Source organism: Cetorhinus maximus, chromosome 4 (genome assembly GCF_964194155.1).
Source record: "Cetorhinus maximus chromosome 4, sCetMax3.hap1.1, whole genome shotgun sequence".
Lineage (NCBI taxonomy): Eukaryota > Metazoa > Chordata > Chondrichthyes > Lamniformes > Cetorhinidae > Cetorhinus > Cetorhinus maximus.
In genome coordinates this window covers 63,281,892-63,308,713 of record NC_135882.1, presented here as the reverse complement: position 1 = coordinate 63,308,713, position 26,822 = coordinate 63,281,892, and the positions used below count along the sequence as shown (strand labels likewise).

Here is a 26,822-nt window from a genome sequence, read left to right as displayed (position 1 = left end):
TACGTCACATTTTCCGAGCTAGTTGCTAAGAAAACTGGAAGAGAATGGGCACTGACATTTGCTAGGAGAGATGCAATGCCTTTAAGCATTTAAATCTCACAGCAGTGAGTGCAATGGGGGTGGGAGCCACTGTTATATTCATTCACTGCTGCAGATTTGTTCGTGCAAACGGAGAGAATTTTTTCCTTTCAGCAAGGCCCTCTTTAGGCTGCCACATACATCCAACTGCAGTCACAACAACCATTTGCAGCAGTGATCTTCCCAGCATCAGCAGAAAAGCCACTTGATTCCCATCAAAAGAATTTAAAATAATATTAGCCCCACAGAATTTTTTTCAGGATCAGCGCTGGGTCACTTGGCCAGTGGCTGACAAACAGCAATCTCTGAGTCCTGGGAGCTCCGACAAGAATATTTTCTTTGCTTGGAATTCTTATGCACTAGTCTAGCTTTGTGTTGAGAAGTAGACCCTCTGCAACTGAAGGCTCAGTTTATTTAAATGCTTATATTAAAATCAATCTTACAAAATGAAGAATAAACTACTTAAAATAGTTTAGTCACATGGTGTGGTATCGTGAAACGAAAGAATACTTACTGTATTCTGAACTTTAAATAGATTCTTTGGGGCTGGTTGGGTTTTACAGGCCTTCAGGTAGTTTGTCCAGTTAAACTCCTCTTCCTTATAGCCTGAAAGGAAGTCAGAATCCTATCAATAATGGGAAAGTTGATAGGGAAATTTAATGATACCACGAGAATTCATTTCATAACATCACAAAACAAAATACTGTGCAATTCTTTTCTTTAAAAGTCCCAAATGTCAATAGCATAGTACTCAGCCAGTTTAGCATCTGAGATTGCCTGGCCAAACTAATATTTATTCTTGCAGACAATAGCTCAACATGCTTAACTGAATTTGACTTTCTAGCTTCATTTCAAACTACAGGAATGCCTCTGACACTTAGCTATTGCAGAGGCATTTGTTACTAAGATCAAGGTAATGTGGTTTTCAAATGTGATATGAGAATAATGTGTATTCTGCACTGTCTTACTAACTTTCTGATAATAAACATTTATATTCATCTCTAGTTGCGACTTTCAGACCTTTGGGAAGATGCAATTTGTGGCCGGTCTTCTCACACCATCCCACAGGATGGATATCGGGTGAGTCAATGTTAGTCCAGCAATCAAAACACTCAGAATATCCATCAAAGTGGAGCCTCAAGCGAACACCACACACCTGATGGGAAGAAACAGTCAAGCTAAAGTTGTTAACAATAATAATGCAGTAAAACTGTGTTAGGAGTCACTGATGTTGAGCACATGCTATATTACACATTAGTAAATACTTCACTAGAACAAATCATTTTGTGATTTACGTCTGTGGACTGGATGCTTAATGTCTATTTCTGAACACAAAGCTAAACTAGTGCATTTTTAAATGTGACTGTTAGGAGCTTGCAGTGGGTTTACATTAATGCAGTGCTATTTAAAGTATTATACTTTATAAATATATAATTTTAAATATTGTAAAATATGAAAATAAATTCCAGTAATAACTGGGGCAGATTTTCCACTTATTCAACTGTGAGTTAAATAATAGCCTGAGCAGCTTGGATGGAGCAACTCACACTGGAAAAAATTAGCTCCATTATAGGCATGCATTCTTCCCCACCTGATTTCCCTCCAAGTGCTCTACCCAGCTGATTATTTAATTCCTAGCATAAAGGGGGAAATTAGTAATATACTAATTGTCTTGACAGCAAGAGGTCATTTGTCCATCTAACCTATTGTTACAGAAATCTCGGTAGCTTCTTTACTGTGACTCTGGAGCTTAAGGTGCTCTACTACAAGAAGCAGCTGATCGTTTACTGTTATTTGATTTGTGTGTGCATGGCAAGCTTAAACCACTCAATCTCGTGGGCTTGACTCAGTGTCCGAAAATTATGCTACACAGACGTCAGCAGTAACAGTAAGCCTTGGCACAAATCTGGCACGAGAAAGAAATACAAAAACAAGAAACTGTGGATGCAGGAAATCTGAAATAAAAACAGAAAATGCTGGACATACTCAGCAGGTCAGACAGTATCTGTGCAGATGAAAGAAGGTGAACATTTCAGGTCTGTAATCTTTCATCATAGATCTGAAATGTTAAGTCTTCAGTTTTTCTCCACAGATACTGCCTGACCTGCGGAGTATGTCCAGCATTTTCTGTTTTTATTACAAGAAATAAATACCCATGTCAAAAATCAATGAAAACAAGAGGCACAGTTCCAACACATTCAGCCACAAATTACTCACGCACATGAAATCTTACCTCTGCCACTGACAACACACAGAACATGGAGGGATGCCTTGGATCAATGCCTTCCAATCTCATGCCTACTTTAAATCCATTTTTATTCTGGGGAACTAACTGAAACTGTAAGAGAAAAACAATGGAGTATAAGTGCTTCCTCCACATAACTGTCTTCAAACGTAAAGAAATGTTCGGCAATGCTCCAAGCTGACTATCTGCTGCCTACATGGCAACTTTATCCCACCTTTGAACCTCTGGCTTTAACTTTTCACTGTCAGGTATTTTGCAATATCGAACCCAATCCCTACCCAAACCATCACTCTTCTTCTGCCTTCCGACTCTTCTGCTGACATCTTTGGGTTAAATTCCTGCTTGAATTAACTTCACAGTGGCTGTCGGTGCCTCTCTCAGAATTCTCTGAAGGACCCATTTAGGTACCCCTCACTTTATGCCTATAAGCAGCAATCCCAACTGCCCAATCCTCCTGTCACAATGATCTTCTTGTCCAATGTGTCTGCTAGGGGGGTTGGGGGGGCGGTAATCTCCTTCCCCTTCTGCTCACCTCAGTAACCAATGCCAGCAGTTGAGTGATCACTTCAATTTTCTGCAGAATGTGTATTCATTATCAAATAAAACGGTTGCAATTCATGTCCTTATTGTGAACCACTGCATTGAAAACATGGATTTGGCTTCATGGATGAAGACAACTTGACTCTTACTATCGCCTCCCCATCCAGCCATACTTTTCACCACCTGCCCAGCCCAAACTTGTCCTTATTGCTAAATTATTGCATTACTTAGAGCAAATATCAACTTGTTTTCCTTTTTTTTAACCACTTTGCAGTACTTGGTGTATGTTCTTGTGGCAGCTTTACAGTGAATTTAATAAAACAGGCTGTTACATTTCACGGCATCACATTAACAGTCATGCAGATTTACAAGGGGGTTTCCATTTGGTGATAACGAATAAGTGATTTAGGTCACATTATGTTATCTCCAATATGTAAAACAAAAATCAGGGATGCATAGCGACAGATTGTGCAAGAGGTGAGATTTTGCCAATCTGCACTCTCAGCAGTCGAGGTGCCATCACAGAATAGCAAAGTTATCCTTGCATCCACATGCAAGAGGTAGCAGATGAGTATCTCAAAGTTTTAATGATCACATTTAATACACACTGTACTTTATTCAGTGGGCTTGCATGATAATTTCATGCTCTGAGCTGTGGATAAAATTATATATTGTCCATTATGCATGCATCAACTAATAGCAAAATAGAACATAAGATATCAATTTAAATATGCAAAGCATAACATTCAATTCAAAGTTGTTAAAAATATGCACCAGATTAAAGTCCCTCACATGTATTATCCTATTGAGAATTTAGTCACTATCAAGGAATTGAAAAACATTACATCAGATCTAGGTGATTTGTTCACATTTATTCAATTAAAAAAAACCCTTGTGAACGTGTGTTTATTAGAAAATATCGTGCACATACATTCTTTCTGTCCAACTTCCTGCTATCATGATTTTCTGCATCGTTTTTATGCCAACATTTAATATTGAAACTGGCCAAGTAAATTAAAATTTAGAGTGAAGATCTTGCGCAGTAGGATGTAGTTTCAGACGTTGGTAAGTAGGTGGCACAGTGGAGTGACTTTCTGAAGTCTTCACTCTGTCAGCACCTTACATATACAAAAAATAATCATCAACTAACCATCAGCATGTCACAGGCAATTTGCTGGTGCAATATTTTTGGGGGTGAAATAGAATGGTGATTATGTTACTGAATCAGTTATCTCGATGCCTGGACAAATGACCTGAGGATATGAATTCAAATCCCACCATGGAAGCTGAGGAATTTAAATTCAATTAATTAAATAAATCTGGAAATAAAAAACTAGGATCGGTAATGAAACTGCCAGATTCAGGATTACTCGAAAAACCCATCTGATTTACTCATGTCCTTTAGGGAATTAATCTGCCAACCTTACTTGTTCCGGCCTATTTGTGATTCCAGACCCAAAGCAACGTGGTTAACTCTTAACTGCCTTGTTAAATGGCCTAGGGAGCCACTTAGTTGTCTTCAAGGTGGCGGTTCACCACCTTCTTAAGGGCAATTAGGGATGCTGGCCTTGCCGGAGACAGTGGTTAAAAAAAATTAGTGATCACGGGGTCAGTGCTTGGGAGTTGAGACCAAATATTATCATTTTCCAATCTAAACTGGAGTCACAGTTGTACAAATTGTTCATAACAGAATAGAAGAGTTAGAAGCACTAATAGCTATTGAGTGATGTGATAGCCAAATACTGTGGACAGAAGACTGGGAATTTTATATTCCTGGTTGTGACATTTTCAGGAGAGATTTGAGGATAAAGGAGATGGGTGGGCATTGTTTGTCAAGGACTCGATCACTGTGCTAGGACATAAGAATGTTATAAGGACTGAAATTGAGTTACGAAAAATTCAGGGTAAAGGTACAATTCTTGGTGGGTATGATAAGTCATCAAACTGTGGCTTTAATATAGGGGAGTAGCTCTACAAACAGTTCAGAGAAATGTACAAGAAAAACGAGGTAATAAAACTGAACGATTTTAACAATTCTAATAGAGACAGGAATAAAGTTAATTCCAGTAGGCCAAATGTGGAAAACCATCCAGTACTGATTTCTAGATCAGTATGTTTCTGGAAAGCAACTTGGCTCAATTTAAATCTAGGAAATTCAGTTGGGCAAATAACAGATCTGAGACTGAGACAAGATAACAGCACCAGCAGCAATTATATAGCCTTGAGTTATATGGATGAGACTCGAACCTGAATACAGTTCAGGCCTCCTGATGTTGGCTTCAGGTAAGTAATCTGGCTGGTATACTGACTTCAGATACATTTGGGCTCAAGTTAAAAATTACCCTAATGAGCCATATGTGCTGGAAACTTCCACAGTTTGGCGTCAGACATCAGTAAGTATTTCTGTAAGACCAGGCATATGACCAGTGAGTAATTGGGTGTTCACTATTTTGGGAACAGGATATCCGGCACTTGCTTCAAAAACCTAAAAGCTTCCAGTAGCTGTTTATTGCAAACTGCATTGTTGGATAAAACTTCTCCAACACTGGGTCAGTGGTACACAGTTGAGAGGCACAGCATGTCATGGCACCAATGTTTCCTGATTCAGGAGTGATAATCCTTCTGGAATAAGGCAAAGCACAGAAGTGGTTCCCTGTTCGGTCCTCCAGGGCACCCTCCCATCGAAATGCAATCTAGAATGTCTAAGTGGCGCTAGCACTCTGTGACATTGCTGTAGTCACCATTCAGAGGATCTGAGTTCAAATTCAGAAAAATATTTTGAGACCTGAGACAGTCAGGCAAGAAAAGGCTATTCCTCATAATCTTTGGCATCTCACAAAGTGCTTCCTCCTACTCAGACTACCTTACTGCCCTTTAAATGCTTATGATGCATTCTCATTTTGTAGCAGAGCACACAGTGTAGCTGCAGCTTTATTATATTAACATTTAAAAAGCCTTTATCTAACAAGTCCCGCTAACACAATTTGGTTACATGGTGGAGAAGTTAGGTCAAACAGAACCTTGGTTAGGTCACACTTGGAGTACTGCGCAGTTATGGTCTCCATGTTATCAAAAGGATACAGAAGTACTTTAACTCATAATACTGCAGTGCTATAATCCTGTCTTAGTGTTACTATTAACTGAATTATCCACGCAGTAGATTGTAAATTATCATCTTACTTATTTCCAAAGATAGAAAAGAAAAAGAAATTCCCATTTTAATTTTTTTAAAAGTTCATTCACGATGATGGGTCATGTTCAGCTACTGGTAAATTCTCAACTAAAAAGCTAAACATCTACTGTCAAACTCAGTTTCTGCTACTTTTGAGACTGCCACAAACACACATGCATGCTTTACCCCACCCCAGTTTCTTTTCCTTGCAACCTCTGCACCGACTGCTAGATTAGGATTTTACTATTTGGAAATCGAAGGTAATCTATCGTCGTTACTTAAGCTGATCTTTGGTGTGTAAAGTGCATTAACAGTGGCAAGTACTTCAATAGAAAATTTCTTAGAAACTGTCTTTCAATTAAGCTAGTGTTGATGTATTTAATAAAAGACATTGTAGGATTTCAATCCCTCTATGAGATTTTTCTATTTGTGTCTGGACTAAATACATAAAGGAGGTTTCTGCTCTTAAAAAACTTAATACATTCATGTATACTGTAACAAACTGGCTTCTTATCAAATAGGCTAAATGCTACATTACTGCATTTGAATTGGCAAATGTTATTTTTGTGACTGTATTTCCTAATGTGAATATACATGGAAAATGTATAACATTTTACAGCGGCTGGAATAACATTAGATTTTCATTTTCTGCACCTTGTGCAAACAGGAAAATCGTATTTATGTATATGAAAGCTGAAGTGGCAAACACTGATAGCATTACCTATACAGAAACAATTCTTGTTACCTCCCTGCACTTGAATTTCAATGAATGTAGCGACGCTCATCCAGACTTTATTTGCTACATGACTGCTGGTTGCTATGGAAACTGTGAGAATGATTAACTGAAAATCATCTGGGAATGCAAAACAGCAGAGAGGTTTTCAGCTGTGAGTTTTTGGTCACAATAATGTGAAGTGACAAATGATGATCATCCTTTTTATGTTATGCTAAAATAAAACTATGATTATATGGCGTTACTAAGGGAACCTGCTTTTGGACAGCTAGCTGAAACAAAAAAAAGGTACTGACTATAATAATGTTTAAAATGCAATTACATTCTTTGAAAAATACACTAACATTAGCCCAAATACTTCAATGGTGGGGGCTAGTCAGGTCAGGTCAGGGGGTGGGGAGGGAACGGGAGAGTGGGAGGGGTGGGGTGGTGTCGGGTGAGGGATAGCCAGGTCAGATCAGTCGGGGGGAGTAGTCGGACGGTCGAGAGGGAATCGGGGGGCTGGTTAGCAGTATAGTTACCCAGGAGTTAGACTAAGATTTTTCTGTCTAACATTTCCTGGGTAACAATTCAGGTAAATAAGTCGAAACCATCTGAAGTCTCCGATTCTAACTCAAGAGTCAGAGTCTTGGAGGGTCCCAGGGAGCAGAGAAATACAAATCAGAAGTTCAAACTTCCTAGGCAATTCCTGAGTCAGTATGCTGGGACCTCTGAAGAGTCCCATAGCACATCATGGGGGTTACGTCCAGTCTCCAATGATCCGGAGACTGGAAGATCTTGCCCATTTTCTTTGGTCGCAATGGTTAGAGGTATTGGGAGTAAAACTTGTCAATGGCAGTAGCGCAGAACAGGCTCCTGGTGAATCAGTTGCCCATTTCCACTCCGCCCTAGTCTTGAACTCCCATCTTTCCCATGTTTCTCTCCTATCTCTCCTCAAGCCCTCTCTGAACTCATCTTGTCTATTAGATCCACTTCCTGCTCCCTCAACCCTATTTCCATTAGACTGCCAAGCCTCCTGGCCCCCATATTAGTTGTTTATCATTCACAGTTTTCTTTCTTCATGTTAAAAAAAAACCTTGACCCTTTCAACTATTCAAAGGACAGCTTCATCTCCAACCTCTCTTTCCTCTCCAAAGTCACTGAACCTATTATTGCCTCCCAAATTATGTCCATCTCTCACAGAACTCAATATTTAAAACTCTCTCTTCAGGTTTCTGCCCCTGCTGTGGTACCAAAACAACTTGTGCTAAAGTCACAAATGACAGCCTATGTAAGTGTGACCCAAGATAAACTATTCTTCCTCGTCCTTCTCGGCCTGCCTGTAGCCTTTGACACAGTTACCTACCGCCTTTCCTCTGCCATCCAGCTGGATAGGACTGCAGTCGCCTGATTCCGATCCTATCTACCTAATCAAAGCAGAGAATCATTTGCAATGGCTTCTCTTCTTGCAGCCCAACGTTACCTCTGGTGTCCCCCAAGCAGCCATCCTTTGTCGTCTCCCATTTGCTGTCCCTCAGCAACATCATCTGAAAACACAACGTCAGGTTGCACATGTACACTGACAACACCCAGTTCTACCTCACCAACACCTCTCATGACCCCTCCACTGTCTCTAAATTTCAGACTGTCTGTCTGACATCCAATGCTGAACGAGCAGCTGACTAAATGTTGCTAAGTTCAAAGTCATTGTCTTAAGTCACCATCATGAACTCTGTTTGCTTGCCACTAACTCCTTTCCTCTCTCTGGCAATGATCTCATGCTGAGCCAAATTGTTTGTAATGTTGGCATTGTACTTGACAATGAGTTCCCGACCACATATTCACACCATCACCAACATCGCCTATTTCATCCTCCATAACATCACCCGAATCTGCCCCTGCCTCAATCCATCTGCTGAAACCCTCATCCATACTTTTGTTACCTCTAAATTTGACTATTCCAATGCACTCCTGTCCAGTCTCCCATCTTCCACCCCACATAAACTTAAGTTTATCCAAACCTTAGCTTTCCATGTCCTAAGTCGCACCAAATCCAGTTCACCCATCACCAACCTACGTTGGTTCCCAGTTGAGCAATGCCTCTATTTTAAAATTCTCATCCTTGATTTCAAATTCTCATCTTGCTCGCCCCTATCTGTTAGCTCCTTCAACTCATCCACTGCTAGAACTCTTGCCCATTCTCGATCTTAATCATGTGACCATTGGCAGCTATGCCTTCAGCTGCCAAGGCTCCAAAAGCTCTGGAATTTCTTCCCTAAACCTCTCTGCCTCGCTATCCTTCTTTAAGATGCTCCTTAAAACCTACATCCTTGGCATCTGCCCGTTATTTTCTGGTGCTCTGTGTCATATCCTGTTTGATAATGCCCCTGTGAAGAGTTTATAAATGCAGGTTCTGAGGTAGCGAGGGCTGTGGCCAAATTGTTTGGGGCAAAATGCAGCAAGACCTGGGCATTATTCAGGCTTGGTCTGGTAAGTGCCACATAAGTGCCACACAATGATCATCTCCACTTGACATTCAACAGCATTACCATTGCTGATTCTCCCATAATCAACATCCTGGGGATTACCATGAACTAGAAACTTGGCTGGACCAGCCATATAAATACTGTGGCTACAAGAGCAGGTCAAAGGCTGGGACTTCTGTGGCAAGTAACTTACCCCCTGACTCCCCAAATCTACAAGACACAAGTCAGGTGTGTGATGGTATAGTCCACTTGCCTGGATGAGTGTCACTCCAACAACACTCAAGTTGAACACTATCCAGGACAAAGCTGCCTGCTAGATCAGCATCCCATCCATCAACTTAAACAGTAACTCCCTCCACCAACAAACATAGTGACAGGTGTGTGCATCATCTGCATGATTCACTGCAACAACTCACCAAGCCTTCTTCAACAGCATCTTCCAAACCCCTAGCTCTACCACTTAGAAGGACAAGGTGTTAGGAACTCAAGATAGTTTACTAAGTTATATTGGTATTTGTGGGTGTTAGGAACGGGTTTTAGCTTTATTGTTTAAGTTTGATTTGTATTTCCGAATCTGTGTGTTAAGAAAGGTCAAATGGCAATTTAGTTTCACTTTAAAAAAGTGCTTGCATTTCTAATGAGGAGTTTTATGAACCCTAAAGAGAAGGTAAACATACAAGGGTGGAAGGATTGGACTGTTGCCTAGCAACAGGGACCCTCCCACAGACACACACACAGAAGAGAAACAGCTGCTGTTTTGAAAGCTGTTTTGAGTGCAGTTGGTTCTGAAAGTTTCTGCCAGGAGAAACTAGAGCAAAGGGGACAAAGAGTCAAGCCCAAGCTAAAGAAAAACCCCAAAAATCCAGGCGAGTCGAAGAAAAGGAAGTCCAAAGAAGATCTTCTAGTCAAAGAAGGACAAGAACCTGGGAAAAGGTCCTGTTAAGTGAAGTTAAGAGTGAGGGGCAGAGAGAAAGGCTCCATGCTTCAGATTTAAAGAGACAAAAGCTGCAGAAAGCAGATTTAAAGTGAGAACAGATTGAAAGAGGCCAGAAGATCCAAAGAGACAACTGAAGGTCTGTAGCTCTTTGCTATGGGCATGTGAAGCAGTGGTGTACTGTTGACACCTGAGTTGGTGAGACAGAGTGCATGTAAGACAGCTTGAATGCATGTGGTGACCCAGGGAAGAGGAACATCAGGAAGATAGTTTGAAACCCTGGAGATGAACCTTTGCAGAAGGTGTCTGAGAGCAAGTGTCGGTTTGGGAGAAGATTCCAAGGCGGGTCCTTGGAGAGTGGAAATTGGAAACCCTCGTGTGAAGGACAGAGTTCAGTGAGACTGGTTGGTTTACGATGTGACAAGCGTCTAGGGGGTAGTTGAGGAGGGATCCATAGCATCTGGTTGAGGTGATATCTGTCACTTGGTTTCAGAGTGTGGTGTGTCTGACCACAGGGTGCCATAGGTGTACATGGACTGTGTACTTACTGTGCACATTAGAGTATAAGATAGCTTTGGTAACTTGTGTTATCCTTACAAATCTGTATACATCTGTAAAGGTATAGTTGTGGGTGAAGGAGTATTGTAATATAGTTCGTCTTTTCTTGTTGAATAAATGTTTTATAGTTTTGTTGAAAGTTCATCAGCTGACCTCTGTTCAGTAGCTACTCTCCATGTATCTAAACAAACAAATAAAAGTTAGGATCTATCAAGCTGGGTTCTACTCTGGGATCAGGCTTATCCAGGGGTAACCTCAGCTGAGGTTGTAACACAAGGGAATAGACAGATGGAAACCCCACCCCCTGAAAGTTCCACTCCAAGCCAAACAATGCCTTAATTTGGAACTATATTGCTGCTCCTGTACTGTCGCTCAGTCAAAATCCTGGAACTCTCTCCCTAACAGCACTGTGGATGTACCTAGACCACACAAACTGCAGCAGTTCAAGAAGGCAGTTCACCACCACCCTCTCAAAGATAATTAAGGGTGGACAATACATGCTGGCCTTGCTAGCAACACTCACATCCCACGAATGAATAAAAAAATTGAAGGACATTGAAGATTACCCTGAGGAAGGTGCCCAAGCCATTATTTATCTCACAACCAACATCTGGTCATTATCACATTGTCATTTGTGGGGTCTTGCTGTGCGTAAATTGGATTTCCTACATTACAGTAGTGACTACACTTCATTAGCTGTAAAATGCTTTTGGACATTCTGAGGTTGTGAAAGGCATGACACAAATATAAGTTTTAAGTTTTAAAATGCCAAAAAGAGGCACGAATAATAAAGAAAAATAACTCCAGGGTAAAGAACCCAAAAGATAAAACAAGCTCTGCAAAACTAACCAATTGTTATGATCCCAGCTGAGGTTACCCCTGGACAAGCCTGATCCCAGAGTGGAACCCAGCTTGATAGATCCTAAATTTTACTTGCTTGTTTAGATACATGGAGAGTGGCTACTGAACAGAGTCACAGGAGTCAGCTGGTGAACTTTTAACAAAAGAATAAAACATTTATTAAAGAAAAGATGAATTATATTACAATATTCCTTCACCCACAACTATACCTTTACAGATATATAGATTTGTAAGGATAACACAAGTTATGAAAGTTATCTTGTACTCTAATGTTCACAGTAAATATAGTCCATGTAAACCAATAGGCACCATGTGTTCAGACGCACCATACTCGGAAACCAAGTGAAACATGTCATCTCAACCAGATGCTATGGATCTCTCCTCAACTCCCCCCAGGTGCTTGTCACACCTTGAGCCCACCAGTCTCACTGCACTCCGTCTTTCACATGAGGGTTTGCAATCTCCGCTCTCTAAGAACTTGCCTTGGAATCCTCTCCCAAACCAAAACTTTCTCTCACACGCCTTCTGCAAGGGTTCACCTGCAGGGTTTTGAACTCTGCTTCTGATGTTCCTCTTCCCTGGGTCACCACATGCATTCAAGCTGTCTTCCACGCACACTCTCTCAATGACTCAGCTGACGACAGTACCACTATTGTTTCACATGGCCGCATGAAAGAGTTACAGAACTTCAATTGTCTCTTTGGACCTTCTTGCCTCTTGCAAGCTGTTCTCATTTTAAATCTGCTTTCTGCAGCTTTTCTTTCTTTAAATCTGAAGCTTGGAGCCTTTCTCTCTGCCCCTCACTCTTCACTTCATTAATAGGACCTTTTCCAGGTTCCTGTCCTTCATTTGACTAGAAGGTTTTCTTTGGACTTTCCCCTGTTTCTGTATCACTCCTTTGGTCTTGGGACCTTTTTGTTCTTTTGGGAAATCTGCAGCTCCCTCTCCCAGTGTCCTGTCTCTCTGGGGTCCTGGCTTCAAACTAAACTTAAAACTGCTGTTTCTTTAGTTTTTGTGTGTGTCTCTATGGGAGGGATCTGCCTCTCTGGACCCCTATTGCTAGGCAACAGTCCAATTCTCCTACCCTTATTTGTTTAATTTAGCTTAGAGTTGTAAAAAACCTCATTATAAATGCCGGCACCTTTTTAAAGTGAAACTAAAACTCAATTTGACCTTTCTTAACACACAGATACGGAAATACTAATCAAACTTAAACTTTCAAGTAAAACTCATTCCTAACACCTACAAATACCAATATAACTTACTTAAACTACCTCTATTTCCTAACACCAGTGTGGAGAGCAAATTGCAGCACAGGACTCATGAAAATGAAAGAAACATGAATTGAAAGACTCTCTAAGAAGCCTGCTTCAGCTGGTTAGGTCCTGGGACTCCCACATACCAATGCTTATGCTGAGGGAAGAACCTCACCCAAAGACATAACATTTTCTATCAAAGGCTTTATCATTGCACCTAAATATTAAAATAAAGCCTGAGCATTCAATCCCAAAATACCCCATTGGAAAATCAAGCACTCTACAAATTGGACACACACCCGACAGGGTCTCAAAAATCATGCTACTGCTCCCAGTTAATCAGATCAATCAATCAATGTTTTGGTCAATGGATCCATGACACCTTTGAGATATGATGTGTTTCAGAATTGTGACTCCTTGGTTACAAGTCTTTTAATTATATCAGTAGACAGATGGATAATTAGATTAAAAATTAGCAAGTTAAATAGACAGAAGTGAACGTTTGTATATTAAGAATTTATTAAGTATTCTGAAATCAAGATAACTGTACCTCTTTAAATAGTTTGGGGGGAGCTGCTAATGCTTTCTCTTCTTCAAGATATTGTACCCATGACCAAGCCTTTTTCTTTCCAGTAAGCGGTGTGGCTAACAAGAGAAAGAATACATTTTGTTACAACAAAGAACAAAGAAAAATTCAAGATTAGGATATGTAAGTCAATATCCCACGGTGTTAGAAGTAGATACCACCAATTTAGCTCAAGTGCACTCAATTCACTGGGTAACTGATAAAATTTTCAGCACGTCTTGTATAGCATTGTAATTTTTGGCAATATATCTTCCTGTACACTGGTAGGCATATTCTAATGATATTCAAATAAATAAAGTTTGCTATCCAATGTTATTTCTGTCATTTTCGCCAGAGCAACACTGGACCTGGGGGACACCTGCTTTGTCATGGCATCCAGCACCTCTATAGTGATGCTAGGATGCACTGAATGTTAAAGACTGGAAATTCTGTGCAATTAACCTGTAATCCAACCTGGGGAAAAAAAAGGATATTTTAACGTCACCTGGCAGCACAAAGGCCATTAGCTACAGTTAACTCTACCCCCATCCACAGGGACTCCCCATAGGAGGCCTTGGAGCTTGCCAAAATTATTTAAACTGGTTGAGGCCAAATAATGAGCTTGGGTCACGGATGCATCTCTGTCGTTACCAGAAGTCCTACCTTGCCAGAAGGCACCGAACTCCGCAACAGCCAAAAATGCAGTATCTTGCTTTTTGTTTTACACAAGAATTTCATAGGTCCACTGTCATGAATTAATGAATGAACGCAACTCATTTGTAAATATAATTAAAATATGGCTTAGGCAGAAAAGGCAATTGGATGAATCAGCTATTCTTCCAAACATCCCCGTTGGTTTCCTATGGTTTAGAAGTAATGCTCCTGAATCCTATTTGGTTAATAAGAATTTAACTAATTCTCTCTCAAAACCTGCCAAGATTTTCTCTTCCACCAACCTCATCAATAATCAGGAAACAAATGTGTGTTTTACTTTGATACCCTTAACTTTAAATTGAGTCTTCTAGTCCTCAAACTCTAGGCCCAACAGAAAAACTTTTCAGGATGCAAGTTTTCGTTCTAGTGAAAATCTCAAAGATCTCTTTCATGTTCTTTACATTCCTTTCCAACAACTAACATACCAAGTCAATATTTTTTCCTTGTAGCTCAACTCTCTACGTTTAGATATGTGCCACGTGACACTTCACTGGAGACCCTCCTTTACGTTTTTTTGGTAATAGAGATGCTAGAAGTAAACACAATTCTCTAGATGTAATCTCAGCAAAGTCAGAGAAACGTCAAGGTCCTCTTCTTTGACTTTTAAGTCACATCCCTAGTTATACAACTGAACCTTATTTACGTTCTAGAGCACCAGTTTAACAGTTAGCATTAATGACCCTATCTATCAAACCCTCAGATCCCTCTCCTGTTTTGTTATCTCATGAATGTTACTGTTTAAGCTCTTCCTTCTTCTGCCTAATTTCATGACTTTACACCAACTGTGGTGAATTTCATCTGGCACCTTCTGAACCTATGCTGGGTCCCTTTAATCAAACTCTCAAAGCCTCGAACACTTCCCTCACAATCATAGGTCTGTAATTTGAGGCTTCATGCTTTGACCCCTTTTTTCAAGCTTAGGGTCATCCAATCCATTGCAATGCTATCCTATGCACTGAGAGACACAGTGTTTCACCTTCATCACTTGGGTATTAATCTGGTGTGCGGATCACCTGTATTTTATAGAACCCAACTGAATTTTCATTCCATTTATATCTATGATTTCAGGCAGGTTCTATAAATAAAATAATTAATTCAGTTTATAATCAATAGCGGATTGACCCCTAATATCACAAACCCATTTCAAAAAGAAGTTAAATTTCTGATCTCTAAGTCTGATGGTTACTGAATGTCCTTTCAAATGAGTATTCAACACACCAAAAAGAAACAACAATTTAGAACCATCAGTTAGAGTTTATACTGTCAGGAAGATATAATAGTTCTCATAATGTTATTGGAATTTATTGCAAAATAGTGTCTGTGTGTGTGTGTGTGAGACTTAATTGGATTAAAGGTAGCTGGTCTGAAGGCGTTGATGTTTTAGAAGATGAGCTAGGTTTGAAATGTTAAGTAGGTGAACATGGGAGAAGGTTAGAATGTAAGGTGTAAAAGGACATTTGCATTTTTAAATAAACTAGACTCGATTGTTTTCAAAGGAGGGGTGAAATGTGTCACTTAGCCAGGTGAAGTTCAGAAACAGTGTGTTTATTTTTCCCAAAGATTACTGGTAAAATTAGCACAATGAGAGATTTTTATGATCAGGTAAGTAAAGTCCAAAAACATAGTGAAACAATAGGAATTTGCATTCAAAGGAGAAAAAGAGGAAGGAGCAAAGGCTATATGTAAGGATATGCGTTCTAAGATCTAACAATGTGAAATGCCTTCAGCATCTACTCCTCAAGCTACTGTCTACAACGAACTGAAGTTAAGAAAGCTTACTTTGAATTGGATTGTTCAGGGTATCATGTTTCTTTGCCTGGGTCTTTTAAAATTTCTGAATCTTACTGTTGCATTAACAAAAGTACAACTGGGAGTTAGACTAATTAGGGGTTTTAGAAATTATCATAATAGTAATTTGTCGATTTACGTATGTATTAAAAATCATTTATTCTATAAATAAAGGTTTAATTTAGTTTTGTAAGAAACCTATAAGACTTGGTACTCTTATTACTAATGAATTCAAGGTGCGCCTCTTGAAATTTATACAAATTGCAAAACAAGTTGTGGCAGTTGTCTCACGTTTCCCTTTGGGATTTGAACTCAGCATTTACCATCGGTTGTGCCATAACAATACCTATGACCAGCACTTTGCATATATATGCTCCAGTTGTGGCATAAAGATGTGTTACTAATACAAAGTTTATAAGATTGTTATGTTTTGAGACTGTCTTTTTAACTTGGGGTAAAATGCAGGAATGAAGGGGTTCTGAATTCTTTCTGACAACAAGCTTGGGGAGCTTGGTTAAGAGGGGTGGGTGGCAGGTTGATTATTGGGAAGAGGGTACAGGATGTTCACACCTGTGGACAATGGCAAGAGCATATGTGATGATTATAGGTAGATTGCTAGCCTCCAAGTCTACACAGTGAGGTGTTAGGAATGTCAGGTTTTACAAACATTTATACTTTAAACTGTCCATTTAATTCCAAGATATAATGGAGTTGGGGAGTTTAGCAGATAGCTAATTAACATTTCTACTTGGATACAAGGCCCAAGTGATTAAAGTTGCCATGAGGGGAAAGCCATTGTGATACTGAGTTGCAGGTTTCTTAATATTTCTCTGAACCTTGCAGACAGGTCAGTCTATAGGAACCTGAGAGTGAGAAAAAGAAGAGCAAGAGCGCGAGAGAGCGAAAGCATGTGAGAGAGAAGAAGAGCAGAGAGATTAAGGCAGCCAGTTCTGCACCTAAGGAATGACTGATTCTATTATTCACCAAGCAGAATATGGGTGGGAGCTCATGCTCAGATTGAAGAGACCAGGTTTATGGGGATTTAAACAAGGCGGGACGATTCACCTAGCTTGGCTAGAGGGAGGATAACCCTCACAGGGTAACCCCAAGTGAAAGTCAGTTCTGGGATTAGAAGTTACCTGGCTGGGAAAGGAAAACAAAACAAGTCCTCGGAAGCAAAGAATAGCTTTGGACTGGTTTGGAAGAATAAAGTGACCACTTAAGAGCCAGGGTGAAGTATAACCGTGGCATAAATTTTTGATCGTTTTGCAAGTTAAATGGGGGAACCTTTCTGTAGTCTAAGTTATAAATTGCCTTCTGAATAGTGTTTAGACAATGTTGCTTTTAGTTTATCTGTTACAGTAAAAAGTCTTAAAGCCTGAAATCTTGTCATGTGATCCTTCCAGTCAGTCATTGGAAACTCAAGTATCTTTTTTCAAGTTATCAGTCTCTATGGTGATCATAACAGATGCCACAAGTTAAATAAATCTGACTAAATTGTATATAACATACTTCACATAGAATAATAATGCAATATGTTTCAAATAAAAATGTTGAATACCCTGTTTAGAGAACTTGGAATCTGGGTCAGAAAGCCGATTGTTTTTGAAGTTACTGTGGTTAGTCAGCACCGCAGACATTTTTATCTTCATTTTTCCATCATCTTGCCCTTCTTCCTGCAGCAGAATCAAATTAATAACGTTCCACTCATGAAATGCAGCTCAAAAGAAAGTGTCAGGCTGTCTTTTTAAAAGTTGCATTTTGCACCTTGTCTGATAACATCACATGTGGCATGCCTTAAGTTTCTGTGGTTGCATAAAATGATCCCTTCTACATTCAATCAAAAATTAACACCCTGGGCACACTGGATACATTTGCAATTTGCACTACAGTAATGCGTTTTTGTTACCACATGATAACTTAATTTGTTCTAAATTAAAATGACCCACTAGGGCTTTTGATTTTAATATAATAAGATTACCATTTTCCAATGGAATGTTAATGTTGCACTAAATAAACCAATTATTTGCAGAAATATGCAACATTAAGCATGAAGGTTTTCAATGTAGTATCTCTCAAATAAATGGGGAAAATGTGGTCAGTCTGAAGCCTGTTAATTCTTTATCAAAGCTCTCAGAAATCTGACCTAGATCATTCTCGATGTAATCCACAGTAATCATTTGCAACACTGAATATCAAGTTTAACCTGAAATTGTTCATTGCAAGCAAAAGTACAGTTCTTATATTTGTCTGATGTTAAATTTGAATTTTTCAAAACCTAGTTTGTATTATACAGATTTAATCACTAGTGTAGATCTGCTTTTCTTCACTCAAGTATTCCTTTTTTGGAGTTTCTTTGTTTCAATTAAATTGTACAACGCATTCCATTATTCATGTTTATACTACTGCAATTATTTATCTCTCAAGCATCACAAACATTTCATACAATACTCAGCTAAAATGTTTGCTTTTCACATGACCAGTTAACATAAATTCACTGATTTTAGATGTTAAAAAAATCTCATCATTTTTTGATGCAGACTTTGATACAGCATCCAGTGCTTTCATCCTCCCTTTCCCCATGTTCAATGCATCCATTGCATCATTGCTTTCTTCTTCTACCAGGTGCCAAGACAGGGCCACGCACCCACAAAGGATGCTTTAGTGGAGAGTTTAAGTTGATGCATAGCACAAATGATAAAGAGAGTGATGGGGTTGTGATAAGAAATCAGGTATAGCTGTGCACTGGGACAGAAAATACCTGCCTTTGGTTGAGGAACCATGCTACCAGCACCTCAGAAGGCCTAGCATCTAAATGAAGAGGTGTGCCAGAACAGAACTAATAAATAAATGAAGAATAAATCTAACTGCTTATTTTGCAGAGGCTACAAAAACTGAAACATTTATTCTGTGTTTGTTTAAAAGAAATGCTCCCATTTATACCTGTTCAATTATAAAAAGCAGTTTTCACCAGCAGGAAACATTTTTCAAAGCAAAAGCGCCATTCAGATCCCTGATCTACCGCTAACTAATGTTTGGATTAGTAGTGTGCTGTAGTTGTATAAGAAAATCAATTACAAGAATGCCAACAGACTCAAAGCAACAATGGTGGGCAAACTCAGAGCAAATGTGGGGTCTCAGTAGTGAGAGATTATAGCATTATTTAGGCGTTGTATAATCAATGTAGTCTTTGCTTCTCATTTGACTCACAAACACAGTTTAATAATCACTCATTGCTGAGTTTGCACTTGACCTGTAAATGATGCTTATATTGCAGTTACCAATCTTAGCTTGGAAAGGAAATATCAGTTCCAGCCAAGCATTACATTGTTTGCACCATCTGGTGGGTAGATTTTCAGTTCCATTTCACCTTGTTCTCAGTTCTCTGGTGCAGTGAAGAAGAAATTGGAGGGGGAAGGGGAGAGACCCATATTATCAGACCTCTAACCCACTTCTTTAGAGGTACCAAAGTGGTTGGGACTGGGCCTGAATCTGGAGTTGACACAGAAGCAGGATCAGGATGCAGGTGAGATGAGATTCTGACACCATCTTACTTCTGTATGCACACACCCAAGGAGCTTGAATCAAAAGGGTTTTGTGACTGCCTGGCTGCTATGGTTTGGGGTGTGGCCACATTTATATTACAAATTTTGCATTGGTGAAAAGCTTCCTGCCAACATCAAAATTGTCATGCAAACACAACATGGGAAGCAGACCACTGCAAAATAAAAACTTTAAACCTCATTATCACTTCTTAAAATATGCCTCTGTATAATCAGGTAAATATCTACAGATATCAACAAACCATGTGGCCATCTTCAAAATCTTCATCAGAGTCTTCCTTTGGGTTCACACTCACTTTTGTCTTTCGTTTTTTGACACTTTTCAGCATTGTTCCAGCATTTTGCTTCACTGGTGCATGGTACACAGTGGGTTGTCTGTTGAAGAATCTTACATTGAAATATGACTTAGATAAACAAGCTCCAAAAACATTACACACAAGTTGAAGTATTTTACTAAGGTTACAATTATTTAATATTGTCACGTTTGATCATTCTCAGGTTTTTACATGGATACCTTTATAAGGACACCACTGAAAACAAAGGTAAACAGGCTATGGAAAAATTAAGCAGAACATCCTAGATTCATAACTGTCAAGTACTGCATTATAATTTGATAGTTATATATTTATAAAAAAGATTTCACACTATGCTTTTTTCTAAAATAATGCAGGTCACAGAGTAATTTCTGATAGTGAAATCCGGATATCATCTCATTCATGAGAAATAGCTGGGTTAGTATTGTGCTTCATGCAGTCTTAGAACGTGAAATAAATTAAACCCGAATCAAATTAACCCCATCTAATCTAAAATAGCTTGACCTGTTAATAACTATTATGATCATAATCTTGTAACAAGAATTACTGGGTGCCCTGCACTGAGACACGCCACGGCGATTCTTCAAGGACAAGGAGGTGCCTCAGCTGCATGGGATGGTTGGGTCTACACACACCACAGGTGTAGGCCCAACTCCACTCCATCCCTGTAGAATGCCCCAGGAATCCTGAGGAATGTAAATCTGAAAACTTGAAGGAATCTTTTAAGAGGGCAGCACTATTGAGCCAAAAGTAGGTGGAGGAACAGGGCAATTATTGTGGATATAAAGAGCAATGGTGCAGGAATAAGAGGAGGGGGAGGTTAGACAGTGAAGTTCCTCTTTTTGTTCTTGGGAATTTGGAAATTTACCATAATTAGTCACCCATAACATGAACATTTTAAATTCTCATCCTTGGATTAAATGTGTTCATGTCCTTGTCCCCCTCTATTTCTGCAACTTCTCCAAACTTACAAACCTCATTCCACACACCCCCACCCCTCTCAAATTTTATTCCTTTGACTTTGATTTTAAAAGAAGTAACTCACAGTAAGAAAACAGAACAGTTTGCACATTAGCCTCAAAGGAAGCTCATTGTTGAGGTTCAACTGGGTAGGTTCTTCCCTCCCAAAATGTTTCTTTTAAATTCATTCTCGGGACATGGGCTTCGTTGGCTGGGCCAGCATTTATTGCCCATCCCTAGTTGCCCCTGTATGTTCGGGTGAAGTGTTTAAGTGGAGTTTAATCATTGTGAGGAATAAGTGCTATTGGGAGTTTATGCTAACACAGGACCCCAAACACAGGATCTCATCTGAAAAACGGCATCTCCAACAGTACAACACTCCTTCAGAACTTCAATGGAGTGTCAATGGGATTATCTACTCAAGCCTGGAGTGGGGCTTGAACTTAAAAACCTAACTTGGAAGTAAGAATGCCATTCTTCAGCCAAGACTAGCACCATGGGGCGAGAGAATAGTCCATCTATCATTCCTGTTCAAGAAGAAAGAAGGGTAAACTGTGTAACCTATTGATCAGTTAGTCTCAGTTCTGGGCAAACATTTAGAATCTATATTTTGTGATAAAATTAATGAACGTTTAGAAATGCATGAGTTAACCCTGAATAGCCAGCATGCCATCCTCGCTATTTGCCAAAACCACAACTTTAGAGTGTTCTCAGTAAATTTCAGTAGTAACTAAATCATTGATATATAGCAAGAACAAAGGTGCACTCAGCACTGACTCCTGGGGTACTTCACATGCAATACTTCTCCATTCCAAGCAACACCAATGTACCCTAACTCTTGGCTTTCTTTCTGTTGACCACCTTTCTATCCATATTACTAAATTTTATGAAACATATTATCAGACAGGTTCTGAAAATTAATATACACCACATCTACTGTAGTCCATTATCTATCTGCTGTATTCAGCCCATGAAGCCCCTCCCTCCACAGACAGATGTGACAGAAAGTGGGCAGGACAAAGCAGACACTGTAGTACTGAATGTGGTGAAAGCAATTACACAGCCATCTCACTATCCAGCACAACTAGGCAAGGATCACTTGACCCAAGAAACTCCCACAGAGTTCTGTGAAAGATCATCAACCTGAAACATCAACTTTGTTGGTCTCTCTATAGATACTGCCAGACCTCCTGAGCATCTCCAGCATTTTCTGTTTTTATTTCAAACTCCCACAGAGACCTGGCAGCCAGCACTTCACAGTGTTTAAGCCACTTTTCCAGGGTTTCTATGGCTCTTCTGCCAAGGTTACGGCAGAAAGGCGGAACAGACCCTGAGGAAATTCAACCCCAGAGTAGACAGGCATTGAGCATTTATAGCATAACAAATCGGGTTTAATTTATAACCTTGAAAACCATGCAAAATGCATTGATTTCTGCACCTAAATTTTCGATACAGGCTCTCGTCACACTAAGTTCTGCACCAGAAGCACTAATTCACAATATTTACTTCAATATTTGAAGTGTGGTCGCACCACTTCTTCAGCAGCTCATGATTACTTCCTCAGAATTGTACTCTATGGACCTAATTATACACTTACAATTCTACTTGGCTTGAAACTGCCATTATACAGTGTGGTGACAGTTTTGGTCTTTAAAATTCTGTTCCCAAATTACAGGCCCACTATAAAAACAGAAAGCTCTTTATTTTGGTATTGGGTTTTGCTGAGTCTCTTGAAGTAGCTTTTCACTCCTACTTACTTATCTTTGTATTGCTGCTGACAGTTTGTGGCACAGAAGCAATCATGTTGATTGAACTCCTCCATTGCCCCATACCTTCCACAGCTTACACAGCAGCAGATGCCTTCCATGTGGGACAAGTCATTTGTGCAACGACCTTCAATAATGCCTTCTGTTGTGACACACAAGAAGGAAATAGTGAGCAATTCAATATGATAATGAAAATACAACAGTCACACTTCATTACTGCATCAATACCGTCACCCTCACCACTCATCATTACCAAGTTCTCATGCTCCAGTGAATTAACTGTTACGACCCAGCAGTTTGGTAAAGCTGAGTTATTTAAAAATCCTAGCGGGAAACTTTAAACAACTATCATAACCTATATTTTTAAGTGGTATGTTTGAGGTGCAGCTCTAAATTCAGGAATCAAACCACCAGTTCTCGAGAGGTTTCATATTAAACTAAATTAAACATTTTATTAATTTACACAAGTTAAATATATACACATAGCTAGAAATTTCTATCATAACTTTTAACAAATTCCCAAACTAATCTCCATTAAGGCAACAGCAACCCATAGACTTAACCAGGCAAAGCATTTTCACCTTACGAATTCAAAATGAGGTTCCTTTCACTTTGGTTCCTGTGAAGACAATTGTAAATTTACAGCTACTTTGATCTTACATTGCCTCTGCTCTGCACACACAAAAACTGAAGTTATACCTAGCGCAGCTCATTGAATGTAAATTCTCATTGTATCATCAGCCTCTTTGAATTCCACCTATTCTAACAAGAAAACCCCTTTCATAGTACCAATTTTATTAGTAATATAAACATATTGCTTGGTCTCTACTAGCGAGGTGCCAGATTTCACCCCACTTTTTGAATGCTCTATTCAAAAAATGCAAATACACTCTACCTCTCTTACATCTCAAAACTAGTACGCATCAAAGCACCCAGACTAGCTGACTTTAATCCAATTAAGACACACCCAAAGACTAAACCTCTATTTTAAAAGAAAAGTATTTTCCAATAATATTGTATACATTAATAGCTTCATGACATAACTTTACAATCTTTGTCCTCCATGGTCTCGTCCACCCTACTTCAGGGGTCTCCTCCAGCATTTGACCCTCTATGTGCTATCTGTTTTGCTGCCACCAGCCCACTTTTTTCTCCTGCTCCTTCTTGTCACTACACCCCATGAAACTCTGCTTCAGCCCATTTCCAGTTTTCAAAAGCCCAGTTAAAATCACTCTTTCATTTCCCACCACAACCCTAAGTCATTCCTTTCTCCCACTGCTTGGTAACACTGTCTGTCCATTGTGCTGTAAATCATTTTGATAACCCTCTGTGTACAGGGATTGCAATAAAAACACACACTTCTTTCATTCATGCATTTGTTAAATAGGTGCCCTTGCCAACATCAATCCCTCAATCAATATCACTAAAACATAATTATAGCACTAAAACATAATATCAGGACATTTATCGCATTGCTATTCATGAATTCTTTTACACAAGTTAGTTGCCATGCTTCCCTAAGTTGTAACCATGACCACACTTCAAAAGTATTTCACTGCCTATGAAGTGCTTTGGGACATCCTGAAACCACGAAAGGCACTATATAAATGCAAGTTCTTTGTTTCTTTCTTCAGACTTATGCTTATTCTTTCCCAGAGCCTCAAAACTGTTTTTTCCTCCTAACATTAAGTTTCTAAACCCATCTTGGCATCAATTAGATGTATAACTTGAATCTCTAATATTTTTGAAGGATTTGTGACACTGTTTTATTTTGATGCTGTTGTTAGAATTCTGTGATCCTGTGAGAGATGTACGGAATTCTCCAACTGACAAATGAAGGACTATTTTAAACGCTTTCCTTGGAATGCTTAATTAAATACTGTATATTTTTTCTTCACAAAGAATTTATTCCTCTCTACTTTTCATTTGGAAATATATCTTTACTTATATAAGAGAGATGGCCTCGATCAAGAATGCCCCATGACTGTTGTCCATGAGGATCCTTGGTTTCCCACAAAGAGAAACAATGGAGGAAGCTTCTTTTTGTGTGTATTTTCCTTCTTTACTGTTGTGCACTATGCATCACCAAAACATGGTCACAGAGTTCTGCTGATGGCACTATGGGATACAGAACCATTTTCCAGGCAATCCTATTTCTAATTTAGCTTCCTTTCTTTGAGAATTACCTACGCTTGCCATCACATACTAGATTTGGCACTTGCTGCATCAAGCCCTCAAGCAGAAATCTATTTTATGTACTGTCCTTCCTCGCTAGGCTTAGAGATCCAGCCGAGACTGGTAGGAATCAAGGTTCCCCTGTTTAACCACAAGATCCTACGTGAAACACGTTTGGCCAATCTCAACCCATTAACATCAGAGATGCTAATTCACACCAAAAATTGTCCACATTTTAAACATTAAGCTTGGTAAAAGGCTGGCTGGTGTAGAACATGGAATAATTCACACTGGAGAGGTAAGGAACTGGGGACAAGCAATGTAATTGGGGCAGAGAATTTTACTGTGCATTTGGCCATGGTATAACTGACCTAGCAATGCTTGATGTCAACAGTGAGCATCAAAAATAGGAAATGTTTCATTTTGCAGCACTAGCTATGGTTTTGGGCATGTATTGTAGAGGGTTATGGAGATAGTGTGCGTGAAAGGCATTGAAGTGCCTGATCAGCTATGATCATATTGAATGGCAGAACAGGCTCGACGGGCTGAATGGCCTTCTCCTGTTCCTACATTCCTATGTATCACACACCATGCAGGATAATTACGCTGCCCACAAGCGATGAGATCCAATGAGCTCCAGAACCTGGGCATCGGGCTTCATTAAACCAAAGACAGAAAAGAGGCCGGGGCCAGAACAACGGGGTTTCTCGTGGTCAGGAGCAGCAACGATCCAGATAATGCCCTGTAGTAAGGAACTTAAACCTGGGCCTAGCATACCTGAACAGATAGGCCCAAGGCCAGATTGAAATTGGAATTTGGGCCTCACAGTATCATTACAGTGCAGAAGGAGGCTATTCGGTCCATCAAGTCTACACTGGCTCTCTGAAAGAGCATTCCACCTAGTTGCACTCCCCTGCCGTATCCCCATAACCTTGTACATTCATTCTTTTCAGGTAGCAATCTAAGTCCCTTTTGAATACCTCGATCGAACCTGCCTCCACCACCCTTTCAGCAAATTTGTTCCAGACTCCAACTTTCTCTGGGTGAAAAAATTTTCCTCACATCACATTTACTCTTTTTGCCAATTATTTTGAATCTGTGCCCTCTAATTCTTGATGTTCTCTTGAGTGGGAACAGTTTCTATTTACCCGGTCCATACCCTTCAGAATCTTGAATACCTCTATCAAGTCTCCTCTCAGCCTTCTTTTCTCCAAGGAAAACAGTCCCAACCTCTCCAGTCTATCCTAATAGTTACAGTTCTTTATCCCTGGAGTCATTCTTGTGAATCTTCTCTTTACTCTCTCCAAAGCCTTCACATCCTTCCTCAACTATGGCACCCAGAACTGGATGCAGTACTCCAGATGAGGCCTAACTAGTGTCTTACGGAAGTTCAACATGACCTCCTTACTCTTGTACTCAATGCCCCTATTAATAAAGCCTAAGATACTATAGCTTTATTAACTGCTCTCTCAACATGCCTGCCATCTTTAATGGCTTATGTACGTATACACCAAGGTCCCTCTGTTCCTGCACCTCCTTTAGAGGCTCTCACTTTATACTGTCTCACCATATTTTTCTTGCCAAAATGAATCACCTCACACTTCTCTGCATTGAACTTCATCTGCCACTTGTCTGCCCAATCCACCAACATGCCTATGTCCTTTTAAAGTTCAAGACTATCCCCATCACAGTTGACATTATTTCCAATCTTCATATCATCTGCACATTTTGAAATCATGCCCTGAACGTCACAGTCTAGGTCATTAATATATATCAGGAAGAGCAAGGGTCCCAACACTGACTCCTGGGGAACTCTACTACAAACCTTCCTCCAATCTGAAAAACAGCCATTTATCACTACTCTTTGTTTCCTGTCACTCAGCCAATTTCTTATCCAAGTGCCTACTTTCCCTTTTATTCCATGACCTAGGATTTTGCTCATAAGTCTGTTGTGTGGCACTGTGTCAAATGCCTTTTGAAAATCCATATACACATCAACAGCGTTTCCCTGTTCAACCTTCTCCGCTACCTCCACAAAAACCTCCAACAAGTTAGTTAAACATGATTTTCCCTTAATTAAGCCATGCTGGTTTTCCTTGCTTATCCTGCACCTGTCTAAATGACTATTGATTTTA

General features: G+C 39.6%; 1 protein-coding gene across 2 annotated transcripts in view; it reads right to left on the bottom strand.

Moving 5' to 3' along the window:
- Positions 1–26,822, bottom strand: part of LOC144679644 (lethal(3)malignant brain tumor-like protein 4) — a 392,935-nt gene that overhangs the window by 295,029 nt on the left and 71,084 nt on the right. For both annotated transcript variants that reach the window (XM_078540227.1, XM_078540226.1), the window contains exons 6-12: positions 22,504–22,654; positions 19,715–19,847; positions 17,471–17,585; positions 13,393–13,487; positions 2,312–2,416; positions 1,099–1,234; positions 593–684 (exon numbers count right to left, since the gene is read on the bottom strand). In XM_078540227.1, coding sequence (XP_078396353.1) covers positions 593–684; positions 1,099–1,234; positions 2,312–2,416; positions 13,393–13,487; positions 17,471–17,585; positions 19,715–19,847; positions 22,504–22,654 — 827 coding nt within the window. The remainder of the gene's footprint in view (positions 1–592; positions 685–1,098; positions 1,235–2,311; positions 2,417–13,392; positions 13,488–17,470; positions 17,586–19,714; positions 19,848–22,503; positions 22,655–26,822) is intronic.